At 30.9% G+C, this 13242-nt stretch overlaps 1 protein-coding gene across 2 annotated transcripts; it reads left to right on the plus strand.

Moving 5' to 3' along the window:
• The first annotated feature begins 5999 nt into the window (after positions 1–5999).
• Positions 6000–11836, plus strand: LOC112792170 (uncharacterized). Of its 2 annotated transcripts, none has more exons than XM_072212845.1 (15): positions 6000–6489; positions 7536–7611; positions 8029–8188; positions 8316–8573; positions 8714–8888; positions 9401–9462; positions 9586–9749; positions 9894–9991; positions 10135–10193; positions 10297–10431; positions 10527–10780; positions 10876–11035; positions 11189–11264; positions 11330–11380; positions 11479–11836. In XM_072212845.1, the coding sequence occupies exons 2-15, from the start codon at positions 7547–7549 to the stop codon at positions 11694–11696; spliced, it is 1935 nt and encodes a 644-aa protein (XP_072068946.1). In that variant the 5' UTR covers positions 6000–6489; positions 7536–7546; the 3' UTR covers positions 11697–11836. The 2 variants fall into 2 exon arrangements, with proteins under 2 accessions (XP_072068946.1, XP_025691085.1); XM_025835300.3 differs by having other exon boundaries at positions 6042–6489; positions 7533–7611.
• Positions 11837–13242: the final 1406 nt, after the last annotated feature.

Consider the following 13242-nt stretch of genomic DNA (forward strand, 5'->3'; position numbering starts at 1 on the left):
AAGAGCTGAGGTTCACCTTCACTTCTGCAACTGACCGTGATCTCCCTCCATTGCTGTTGTCTTTTTTTAAAATTAGGATTACCATATACAAAATTGCATAACCACATATTTCCTTTTTTATCCACAATTCGAGCTTTAATATAGTTATCACACCAAAAATAAATATCAACCTTATATATTGCATTCCAAAACAAACATAGACCGCCGGACAAACCCCGGGGTTCTACACAAAAGGCATTTTCAAAATGAAGTCTCTTCTTAATTCTACTTACAGTCTTTTCTTTTGCTCTTGTTTCAATTAAAAAGATTATTGTCGGCTTAATCTGTTTACATAGACTATGTAGTTCCGAAACTGTCGCAGGAGCCGCTAACCCGCGACAGTTCCAACTTATGATGCTCATGGTTGAGTTGGGGGCATGATTAGGCCCGCCTCCTCGGCCTTCGTATCTTCTGTTGCTTCTTCATTGCCATGCTCTTCTCGCATTCGTTGCCCTTTCCATGAAATTGTTTGGACCATTTTGCTCTTCTTACTTGTTCCCCGAATCTGTGTCAAGTATTTCGCTTCTTCAGTAATGTCCTCTAATTGTACCTATGCCTCTTCCTCTCTTTTTCTCTTCAGTCTTAAGCTATGAACAATCCTCTGAATCAAGTCAATCTCATACTCATATGTTACTGTCGTTGCATGGTTGCTGTACTTTTCTTCCTCCTCTTCTTCATCTGCAAGTTCAACAATGTAACTCCGTCCATCTTCAGTTCTGTGAATTTGCTTTTCCTTTTTTTCTGGCATTTTTTCTTGGCTCCATTGTGCTCGGATCTTCTCAAATTGGTGTCCCTCCTGATTGCCTCCAATTTCTCCTCTGTCTAAATCCAATTCCTGCTCATTCTCGCTCTTTTTTGTTTTCCTGATTGCCCTTTTCTCATTACTTAATTGAAAATTGTTCTTGGTTGAATTTTGGTGCACATCAGCCCTCTTGAATACTAATGCTTCATCATTTCTCCCAGGCCCATCTGTACTTTGTTGGTTCTTGTGAAAGATCTCCTCAACTTGTTCATTTCTGTCTATGTGATCCGTCTCCTGCATTATTGAAGTCTTTTGCTTATGGATCCCTTGTATGGGCTTTACTCCATCCCTTTTCTGTTGCAAAGTGTTAAGTGGGCCATTCAAAGTTGGCCCAATTTCTATATCACTAGGCCCTTTCTCCACATTTAAAAGGTTCCTACTCCCATCCATCTCTTCTCCTACAATCCCATCATATCTATCATTATCTTTTTTCGTTTCATCTTCCAAGTGCTGAGTATCACCATTTTCGAGAAATTGGGTATCTTTTTTCTCACTCATTCCTTCTACTTCCATCTGCTGCTCTTGCTGATAAAATGGGGCCTCCTCCACTTGTACAAATCCTATTTGTTGTGAGAACCTTCTAGTAGCATGTAGTCCTGTCCCTATACCCTTAGCTCTGGCTCTATCTACCTTCTCCTGACCTGCCTCTCTTTCTCTTCTATCTCTTTCCCATACCCACTCGCTATTCTCTGTGTCTTCACCACGCGCCACCGATGAACTCCCTTTTGAACTGTTATTACCACCAACCTTTTTTCTGATTCCCACATTTTCAGCCACTGCAGTAATAGACCTAAGCCCCGGAACTGAAAGGTCTGGCCCATATTTTGGTAAACCTGAATTCTCACTATCCATTGCTATCACCTCTCTGCATCCTCTTTTATCATGCCCAATCCTTCCACAATTATAACAGTAATCACATAACCTTTCATATTTAAAGGATGCCCTTGAATAGCTACCATCACTTCTCCTAAACCAAAATCCTGTCTTCAATGGCTCCAAAGAATTCACCTCTACTCTAACCCTCAAAAACTTCCTAAGCAAATTTCCATCAACATATGGATCTTCTACTTCCAACACTCTGCCCAATGAGGCCCCAATCTTCTCTGCAATATTCTTGTTTAGCTTCTCCAAAGGCAAAGCATGAACTTGAATCCAAATAGCAAGGGAATTATAACTTATCTCTTCAAAGGAAAGCTCTGGCCTCCACCACTGCAAGCTGAGCATATGCCCGTCCACCCTCCATGGACCTTCTTCATAACACTTCATAGCATCCTCTTCATTTTTAAAATTGAACAAATATGAGTTTGTGCCCATATTTGAGATGATCAATCCTTGAGGCTCACCCCACATCATCTTTTCTCTCGCAAGGAGAGCATATTCTCTAGATAGCTAGAGCGACTACTTCAGCAGGAAGCTGGATCATCTCCGGCAGCGGAGCTTTCGCAAAGAAAAAAAAAATAGAAATACTAACCAAAACTATCAGAAGTGTACGAGGCCAAGTCTCCTCTTTGCTAGGAAGTACTTCAAACTCATGGCTATTTTAAGAGGAGAAGTTCTTCACCTAGATGAAGACCATCATGCCGGTGAGTTTCAAATAACAAAGAAGCTAGTTGGAAGACATTTTATTTGTTTACATATAACCATATTCATTAACTTCTGGCCCACCCAAAAAAAAATATATGTAATCAATTTCTTCACCACTTATAGGCCCAACCCTATATTCTACTTCCGATATCCCTGTATGTCCGCATATCCGCCCTATGACACAAATTTTTAATCTCCTGTACACGTCGGATGTTTAACTCACATTGGTACTAATAATATAAGAAACTTGGTCCACAAAGTAAAATCCCAACGATTAATTACAGACTTATTATATTAACTTAGAGGCACTTTATTATATAGATTAAAATGGTATAGAGAAAAAATATAAATTTTTTATAGTTATTTTTTATTATTTTATTGTTATTCAAAATGTAGATCTTATCTTTATCAATTTTTCTTTTATTCTATAAAAAAAAATATCTGTAAACTTACATCTATACTTTATAATGTACCATTAACTTAACATAATAATCCTAATTTAATTGTTTTTACTTACACGGCAAAATAACTTTACTAATCACTACTATCTATATGTCCTACTCCTGCAACACACAGAATTTGTTCCTTTTTAATGAAGTCACACATTACATTTTGTAATTCGATTGTACCACTATAACAGATTCATTTTCTTACACGTAACTTTTATATGTGTAGAAAAAATTTTTCTTCTACACCATAATATTTGCCTTTTCTTCAAAATCAAACATTTTTAATTGGGAGCTTAACAAAAACAAAGGGAGGTACATATTTGGAGTAGGACAGGAATAAACACTACCGTATTTTGAGACTAAATTATTATTTTTATTAATGAAAATTGAGAAGGTTAATAAATTTATCTATGAATAAAAAATTAATTTTTATCCATTAAAATTTGGTTTGATACAAATTTTATTTTTTATTAGTAATTTATTAAATTAGTTTTCTAAAAAATAACTTTCATAAAATTTGTAACGCTTATGTTTAATAAATCATATTAAAAGTAGTTTTAAATAAATAAATACAAACAACAATAATTATAGTTTTTTCGGTGATCTAACAATAATTTTATTTAATAAAATACTTTTTAAAATTTAAAATGATCATAATGAAAATAAATAAAAAACTTTTGATTTCTTTAGAAAGTATTTCTTTTAGAACTTTTAAATTTTTGAAGTGCATAACTTTTTATTTATTAAATATAAAATAAAGTATTTATAATTTTGAAAAATATAAATAATTTTCCAAAACACTTTATCAAACTCGAGTTAAAGATGATTTGTGTGTGATAAAATTAATTTCGTTTATTTGTAATAAATATGTCAACATTTTAAATGTTTACCTGCAAAATTAGGTTTTAGAAATGGACCAACATGGCGTATTATCTATGTTATAGGTAGGTTAAGTGTTTTTTTTTCTAATATGGAGATAAAAAATCTAGGGGGTCATATTTTATGATAAAATTTTATAGGTATATAAATTGGAAGGTCAAATTTTAAATTTTAAAATAATAAAAAATTATAAATACAAATTTGATGCTTAAATTTTTAATTTTAAAAAATAAAAAATTATACTCTCAATTTTTTTTAATTATTTTTTATCATTTCGTAATATATCTTTTATTTAATAATACAACAAAACACATCGTTTTTTTTTATAGTGAAGAATTAGATAAAAATGTTTAAAACGTCTTTAAATAAAAACGTTTGATTTCGTTTATTAACTAGATTATTATGTATTAGATTTTTGATACGTGACATAGATTAAAAATATTGTCATTATTAAAAAGTGTTATTGTATATTCTTGAAATTGTTATTTTAGCTTTGACACCAATTTTTTAATTTGTTTAAAATTTAAATTTGTAACAAAAAAATTTAGGATTAAGTATGATTTTGGTCTCTAAAGTAGACGATTTTAAAATTAAGTTAAATCTTAGAGATAATTTTACATGCAAAAAAAATTAGAGACAAAAAGAATTATCGGTCTATACATTAGAGACCAAAATCGTATTTAACCCAAAATTTTATTAAAATTTTTTTTGCCTTTTTTCTATTTTTTTATAAATTTTATAATTTTTTTCTACTTCTTTTATATTATCATTTTAATATTTTTTTTACGAATTTAATAATTTTTTTACCAGTTCAGTTGTTATTTAAAGTTTTTATATTTCTTTTAATAATTTTTTTGAAGATGTATATTTAATCTATGATTTTTTATTGTTAATTATTTTATTTTTTTAAAATTTTTTATTTATTTTTGAATTTTTTAAATAAAATTTATTGTAGATTTGAGATTTAAAAAAATATTTTATATTAATTTAAAAAATTTAAAATAATTTAAATTAATGTTAATTAGAATAATTAATTTAAATAATTTAATTATTTCTTCTCTTAAATTTTTTAATTTATTAATTAATTTAATTTTATTCATAATTTACATTTTTATTATTAATTTTTATTTTTTAAAACATATTTTTAATTATGATTAAATAAATAATTTAACAAAATTTAATTTTACACTTGTGTCATTATATTTTTAAATTTTTATCATGTATATGATACGGACTATTATACTTCTAAAACATATTTTTTTTAAAATATATTTATTTTTTTTCAACTAATAAAAATGAAGTGTCAATTTTTCATTAACTTATTTTTTTTCTAAAATAAAATTACTATTTTTTTAAAATTTATTTTAAAAATTTTTTTATTATAATTATATTATAATTAATATTTAACGAATAATACATAATTATATTAATTTAAAAAATATTTTTATTATAATTATATAAAATTAATATTTAATATATTATCAACTAATAAAAACAAAGGGTGAATTCATCGTGAATTCTTATTAATAGTTTAAGATTTACTCGTATAGTCGTATATCTAGGAATCTGACATGTACCTGCTCGGGATGAAGCACATGATGTCATGTTCACTCAAACACCGCATCTCTCTCACAAATCTACATGTCAGAATCCTCTCGTGTGGAGCAAAATTTTGTTATGGATTAATTTTTATTAATTAAAATATAGTATTAAACAAATTTTAGGTATATCAAATACAAACAGTGTTATAATAATTTTAACAGTTAATGTTAACTATAAAAATTATATATATTTTATAATAATTAAAATTAACAGTTAAAATTATTAATACATCAATATATTAAATATATTTAAAAACTTTTTTATCATATTATTGTGAATTAAAAAAATAATATTATATATTTAATAAATATTATTATTTTTAATTATTATTTATCCAATAATAATTTATATATATTTATAAAAATTTTATATATAAAAAATATAATTTATATATATATTTATAAAATTTATACACATAAATTAATATAATTTATATTAAAAATTTTTAAAATTTATATTATAAATTAATAAAATTTATTTATTAAAAATAATTTAATATTTACTTTAATTAAATAATAATAAAAAATACTAAAAATTATTAGTGTTAAAAAAAAAAAACAGCGAAGAATTTAAACTTTTAAATAAAGAAAAGTATACATAAAAATAATGTACATTTGTATGGTAAGAAAGAGTCCATCGTATGCAGTCTCTTCAAGAAGAATCCCTCTCAGAAACCGGCAGTCTTCAACAACTATCTATAGTAACATTTTTTCTCATCTATCGCTCTTTCCCCTCTTCTCTCTAAGCCACCACAGATCAAGAACAAAAAGTGAATTTCTTTCGGTCCAAGTCCAAAATGCCCATAACTAGTTAGTGATGTATGAAATGAACCAAAGTGGTGGATGCTAACTGACACACGTGCGCATTGGTTGTTTCCCTCTACATGCAGTTTATCCAAATTCTGAAGATTCGTTTGTTCCTATACGAATGATTAATGGGGTGAGTTAATCGGAGAAGTCAAAGTGGCAGCGGAACGTGTACGTTTACTCTTGTATTTTACAACTTCGTAACGCAAACAAGTGTCGTGCGGTGAAGTGGTGGTAATCGGTGAATTTCAAGGAGCGAGCGTAACGACAAAGGAACAACAATGTGCAACACCACTGCCACTAGGAACAACCCCACAATTGTATTCAGGTAAAATACAAGATAAGCGTCACCCTTATCTGTAAGGAATTATTAACCCAACTATGGATTGGTCCAACAATTCCTTACTCACACAAACACTTCAACAACAATTTTAATAACGATAACATAACCATATATTAGAAAGAAAATGATTATCTAAGTTCATATTTCTCATAAACTTCACTTGATACTATTGCATATTATGCTTTGAATATGTTAATTTTCCTAATTACTTTCTAATCAACTCTAATTAATATCTCTACAAGATTTTAGTCTGGTAAATTTGCAACTTATTTTACTACTTAATAAACATACCAACATATAATGATATAATTATGATAAACTCTAGCCTCAAATAATAATATATTTTTTTTTGTAATTTAATGTTAAATTTGGTATAATTTTTATACACTTTTTAATTTTGATATTGAAGGGATAATGGTGTTTTGCAATGTTGTTGCCTTGTTGGAGCATAAGATGTTTATCAAAGACATAAATTGAACTAATAGATTTGCTATTTAAAACATAAATCTGAGAGTCAAATTTGTGTTCTTGAACTTTTAAAGTTTTTATAATGCCACAAATCTAATCCTCATCCAAATTGGACTCTCATAATTCATTTTTCTCTTCTTTCCTTAATAAAAATCTGACCGCTTGATTTATTTAATAATAATAATAATAAAAAATTAACTCCATATTCAAGAGAAATATCAATCCTTCTAATAATTATGCATTATATACCCATTCTTTCTATATCAGAAAAAAAATTAGTCATTTTTATAATCTTCTATAATCTTTTTACTCTTATTAGCATTGATGAATTTGATTTGCACTTATCCTAATATGTTGGTAATTGATATTTGAATTCTCCAATTCTCTCATTATCTTGTGCTGTTGTTCTTTTGTGTTGTGTGTTTGTGTGGTTGACAACTCAACTAGGCCTCATTATTATATTTTACCTGATATTCCTATTTCATTATTCACTAGTGTACAATAAAGTTGGAGATTTTATTAGTATTTAACCGTGTGGGAACTCTTGTTTGGTGGAACAGCAGTACCAGCAATCATGAACTGTTTCTTAGTGTCACTCGTCTCTCTCTGCCCACTCCTCCTTGCTCTCTGTGCTCAGAGGTATATAACCATGGAATCTTCTTTGTCTTCTTTTTCTCTTGCTATTCTTTAGTTGATTCTGAGTTTTACTTGTGTGGTTCTTGATGCTACATTTTGGACATTGGAAACATAAGCCTGAGTTCCATTTTCTTTTTCTTTTTTTTTCCAAGTGTTTTTTGCTCTTTCTGAACATTGCCATTTCCTGCACTGGGGCTGGTTTACATTGGTTTCTGGATCTGTGCCCAGAATTCAGATCAAGTTAGAGTATAGCAATGACACTTCATTGTTCATTCAACTTATACCAACTGAATTCACTTAATGTTAGTTTGGATGTAGAATTTATTAATCTGAAAAGAATGGTAACTATATCAGATTGAAGCTTAAGTTGTTCAATCATATCCAAGGTGCAACATAATGTTTCTGAATGTGTGATTTCAGTGTGTCATCTCGAAATGTGTCTGAAAGTTACCTACAGAAAGCTAGCTTCCCACCAAGAGGTTGGAATTCATATGATTCCTTTGGCTGGACAGTTTCTGAAGAAGAATTCTTACAGAATGCTGGAATAGTTTCTCGGAGCCTCAAAGCTCATGGATACAAGGTATGGATACTGCAAGGACCTATTTAACTGATCTTATGCATAATTTGAAAATGTTAGTTGTTAGCCATGTTACTAGTACTTTCAGTGGATATAGACTTACTTCTTTAATTTATCGCAATCCTTGTAGTATGTTGTTGTGGATTACCTCTGGTATAGGAAGAATGTCCAAGGTGCTTATTCGGATTCTCTTGGATTTGATGTGATTGATGAGTGGGGAAGGATGATCCCTGACCCCGGAAGGTGGCCTTCGTCCACAGGTGGGAAGGGATTCAGTGAAGTAGCCAATAAAGTACATAACATGGGTTTGATGTTCGGAATTCATGTTATGAGAGGGATAAGCACACAAGCAGTCAATGCAAACACCCCTATCCTAGACACAACAAAGGTATTGCTTTGTATTTCTGCGAAAACTTGAAGATATCTTTATTTTGCTATAAAAAATACTACATTACAAGCAGAATATGGGGCTACTTTACATCATAGTCTAAATTTTCTTGCTGTTTTTTTCCTCTTGCAACTGCTTAGGGGGGTGCTTATCAAGAGTCTGGTCGAGTATGGCATGCAAAAGACATAGCATTGCCGGGAAGGGCTTGTGCATGGATGCCTCATGGTTTCATGAGTGTGAATACACAGTTGGGGGCTGGGAGAGCCTTTTTGAGATCCCTTTATGAGCAGTATGCTGCATGGGGTGTTGATTTTGGTACTTAGACTACTTTTCATATCCTGCTTACTGAGATCTAATTACCACAACATGCATTCATAGACATCGATCAATATTATTTTAAATAATTTATAATTTGCAACACTATCTTCACCTTAGTTTGCATAAGAGAAGCAATAGTACTTTTTTCCCCCCATAGACTTAGGAATGTAGAGGCAGTAATTATATTCTACTAATTACCAATTAGTAGTGCAAGTTGAGATGAAATCCACACATATACTTCCTTGGGCAACACTCCAAACTTAGTTGACAGCATTGTTTCTTCTCAATTCCTTCTATACTTTTACAAATAAGTGTAGCCGTCACGAATTGAATGATTATTTATTCACATATTAATTCTTGCTCATACTTAAAATAATAGTGAAAAAAAGACGAATATTAGTTCTCTGTGAACTCTTCAATGATATATGTTGCATTATTTATTTTAGCTTCTGAGCATTTTTACCTATTCTCTGGCTGCAATTTTGATAGATTTTCTGATTTCCTTGCAGTGAAACATGATTGTGTGTTTGGTGCTGACTTGGATTTAAATGAAATAACCTATGTATCAGGGGTACAAGAAGTTTCCTCTCCCCAATTTCTGTGCTTTCTTCCTCCCACTCTCATATCAACTCTGAGATTTCGAATATTTTGACAAAGATTTGTTGGCAAACTTACATATGACCCGTCATGCCAGGTTCTCCGGGAGCTTAACCGTCCCATTGTATATTCTCTATCTCCTGGAACTAGTGTGACACCAGCATTGGCCAAGGATGTCAGTGGGCTAGTAAACATGTATCGTATAACAGGAGATGACTGGGATAACTGGGGTGATGTCAAATCTCATTTTGATATATCAAGGTGATTAAGTTTTTAGCATTTATTTCTGTTCAATATATATTTGTTTTGGTATTCAGAATGTTTTGCAATTATGCAGCTTCTCTTGCTGGGTTCTGTTAGCCATCACCGTATTATGTAACTCGAGTTCACTTAATTTTGAATCAGGGATTTATCTGCAGCTAGTATGATAGGAGCAAAAGGTTTAAATGGGAATTCATGGCCTGATTTGGACATGCTACCATTTGGATGGCTAACTGATCCAGGTAACAGTACTAGGCTGCTACTTTCTCTGTCCAGAATGAATATGATGACCCTCATACTGTGAATGAATTGCCAAGATATTTCTGTATTTAAGGCTTATGGGAATGTGAATTAAAAATTTACTTCCCCCTCTATTTTCTTGTAGGTTCCAATCAAGGTCCACACAGGTTTAGTAAACTCAGTCTAGAAGAGAAGAGGACACAGGTTTATTTAAAACTAAAATGGACAACTGAATTCCTTCATATAAATTCATAGACCTATTTAATGTGTATTCATAGATTATAATGAATGTATTCTTCTCTCACAGATGACATTGTGGTCCATGGCCAAGTCGCCCCTCATGTATGGTGGAGATCTGCGGAAAATTGATATTGTCACATATAGTCTTATCACGAATCCTATCCTGCTGGAAATTAATTCTTTCAGCTCAAGTAACAGGGAGGCATGTGAGCCATCTTAGTTCTATCTTGCATTAATAGGCATGTTTGGCATAATAAGAGCTTATAATGATTCATATCCCTTTTATTCCAATAACAGTTTCCTGATGTCACAAGTTCTGAGAACTTGAATCATAAAGACCATCATCTTAGAGTGAAGAAAAGAAGATCTAAGAGAGGAGGGAAGCCATCATATACACATGCATTACGTCTCACTGGCTGCAGTGAACCAAAGGCAATGGGTTGGTCTGTTGAAAGTCTCAACGAAGATCTTGAAAGAATCTGTTGGAAAAGAAGTTTAGAAAACCAGCTTCCTCCTTTCTGTGTACACAAGAGAGAATTTCAGTTCAAATTGTAATCATACTTTATCCTTCTCTGTTCCATATACTACTTATTCTATTATTTGTTTTTCGTCATTGACAATATAGCTTGTTACATTACCGATACAGAGATGGCGAGAGTACGCATCAAGAGGACTATCGGAGTAAACATCATTTAGTTGCAACCAACGAAATGAAATTCTGCTTGGATGCTTCCCCAAAACAAAAGCTTACTTCTAAGGAGTTCAAGAGTGGTACATTTTCTCCTTGCAGATGGGATGCAAATCAGGTATGCTTCACTCCATATTTCACATACAAGATTTGCATGTGGCCCTTAATCTCTAGAAATAAGTATAGAAGCCTGCGTTGGCCCAATTTGTATTTTGTTGATTGATATATGTATAGATTCTATTGAAAGCTGATCTATCCAGTGTTCCAACAGATGTGGAAGCTGAATCCAAATGGGACCATGGTAAACAGTTACTCCGGTCTGTGTGCAATAGCAGAATCTGCCAAAGGTAAAACTGTAAAATTATAAACATTTCTCAATTGGATACCACTTTCTAATTGGTCATTCATGCAGATGGTATTAGTCCTGGTGGGATTCGCTCTTGGATTGCAAAAGGAAGAAGAGGTGAATTGCCAACCAACACTTTAGATGAATGTCAATAATCAATATATCATTCAAGCATTTAATAGAGTCTTAATTCCTTACTTTATATACGTGTTTAGGTGAAGTGTATGTTGCTTTCTTCAATTTAAGTGAACAAAAGACAGTGATAAGTACAAAGACATCGTCTCTGGGTAATGCTTTTGCTGATAGAACAAGCATCACTTCCTGCCATGGCAAGGAAGTTTGGAGTGGAAAGCAAGTCATAACAACTCAAGGAACTTTATCAGCTGAAGTGGGACTTCACGGATGTGCCTTATTTGTTCTCAATTGCCACTAGTTTGGAAAAAGAGTCCTACCCTCCACCCCCTAGAATTTCAAAGAACCACGCAATGAGTTTAGATCTCAATTGTTTCATTTACCAATAAAATTATTTAATCAATATAATATCATAAACTCAACACTTTTATACTTTTCAAATTAGTCTTTCTATAAAAAAATTTATTTTTTTAAATAATATTAAATATTAACATATTTAATATTATATTATTATATAAAATATTAGTAATGACTTAGATCGTTATATTTTAGTAATTATATTGTATATCTTAGATTTTTTTTAAATATATATTATATCTAAATTATTTTTATGTAATGAAAATTATAATAAAAAAGAATAATTAAAAAATTCATCTAAATTTTGGTCTCATGTTAAAATTTTTGGATTTGTCCTTTAAACCAACCTCCACCCCCCAATTATTGAGAAATATCTATGCTAAGCATTATTTTTTGTTCTATTTATATCATATGAATGATAATAATGCAGTGCAATGAGTTACTATATTGGATGGTATCTTGTAAGACAAAAATTGTAGGTAATATGTATGGTAGTTGTATTATTCGGTGAAAAATGAGTTACTTTTTTTTCCCCTTTCTGCGAGACTTTATAATGTTAGATGCCTCTTATTTAAAATAGGTTTAATTACTCTGTTGGTCTATATAATTTTATGAAATTTTTAATTAGGTTTTTATATTTTTTTTTAATTGGGTCTCTATACTAATTTTTTTTTAATTAAATCCCTCTTAGTAGTAATTGACTTAATTTTATAGAAATCCAACTAAAAAAAATAATTAGTATAAGGACCTAAATAAAAGAAAAAAAAGTGTAGGGACCCAATTAAAAAAAAATTAGTACAAGAACTCAATTAAAAAAAAAAGTATAGAGACCTAATTGAAAATTTTACAAAACTATAAAGACTAATAGAGTAATTAAACCTTTAAAATACTGCCATAATAGGAACCAACAAAGTCATTTTTATACATGAGATGTTCCACTACAATTTTCTTTTGATACCCTAGTGGCCTAGTCTTCCCTTATTTTTAATCTTACATTGCATAAAGGGATCACAATAAAACGGATAGGGGTGGTTTTTTAAAAGGTTAACCAAGATTTTGATCCCTATGGTTTAACTAAAAGTTTTCTGCGTTTGAATTAGTCCAGAAGATTCAATTTGATTTGAAAGTTGTCCTTTTTTTAAATATTGCGCAATATTACCCTCTCACAGAAACACGCTTTTTTTCATTCTTTCCACAGATCTACTATTTTTGTACACACTATAAAAAAGAGATGAAGCAAAACACTCTCAGACAATCTTAGATTCAAACATCATCAACCAATAAAAAACACTCCTCCAACAGATCCAAACATTCTCACATCCAACTGAACGCCTCTCACAATGAAGTAAAACAAATGGAAAGACAGAAAATGATTATTGGATACAGAGTTAAGATGGAAACAGAATGGAAGATCGGACCAAAACAAGGATAAGCGCGGTGCTGCCGACGAGTTTGGAAGCTCCGAGGGGTTTTTCGGAAATCAGGGGCAC

This window comes from Arachis hypogaea, chromosome 13 (assembly GCF_003086295.3).
Source record: "Arachis hypogaea cultivar Tifrunner chromosome 13, arahy.Tifrunner.gnm2.J5K5, whole genome shotgun sequence".
Taxonomy (NCBI): domain Eukaryota; kingdom Viridiplantae; phylum Streptophyta; class Magnoliopsida; order Fabales; family Fabaceae; genus Arachis; species Arachis hypogaea.

Bases quoted from the DNA above. Each gene is read 5' to 3' on its own strand.
- LOC112792170 (XM_072212845.1), top strand. From the start codon at position 7,547: ATGAACTGTTTCTTAGTGTCACTCGTCTCTCTCTGCCCACTCCTCCTT. The intron at 7,612-8,028 runs GTATATAACCAT...GTGTGATTTCAG, and splicing joins CTTGCTCTCTGTGCTCAGAG to TGTGTCATCTCGAAATGTGT. The intron at 9,463-9,585 runs GTACAAGAAGTT...CCGTCATGCCAG, and splicing joins AAATAACCTATGTATCAGGG to GTTCTCCGGGAGCTTAACCG.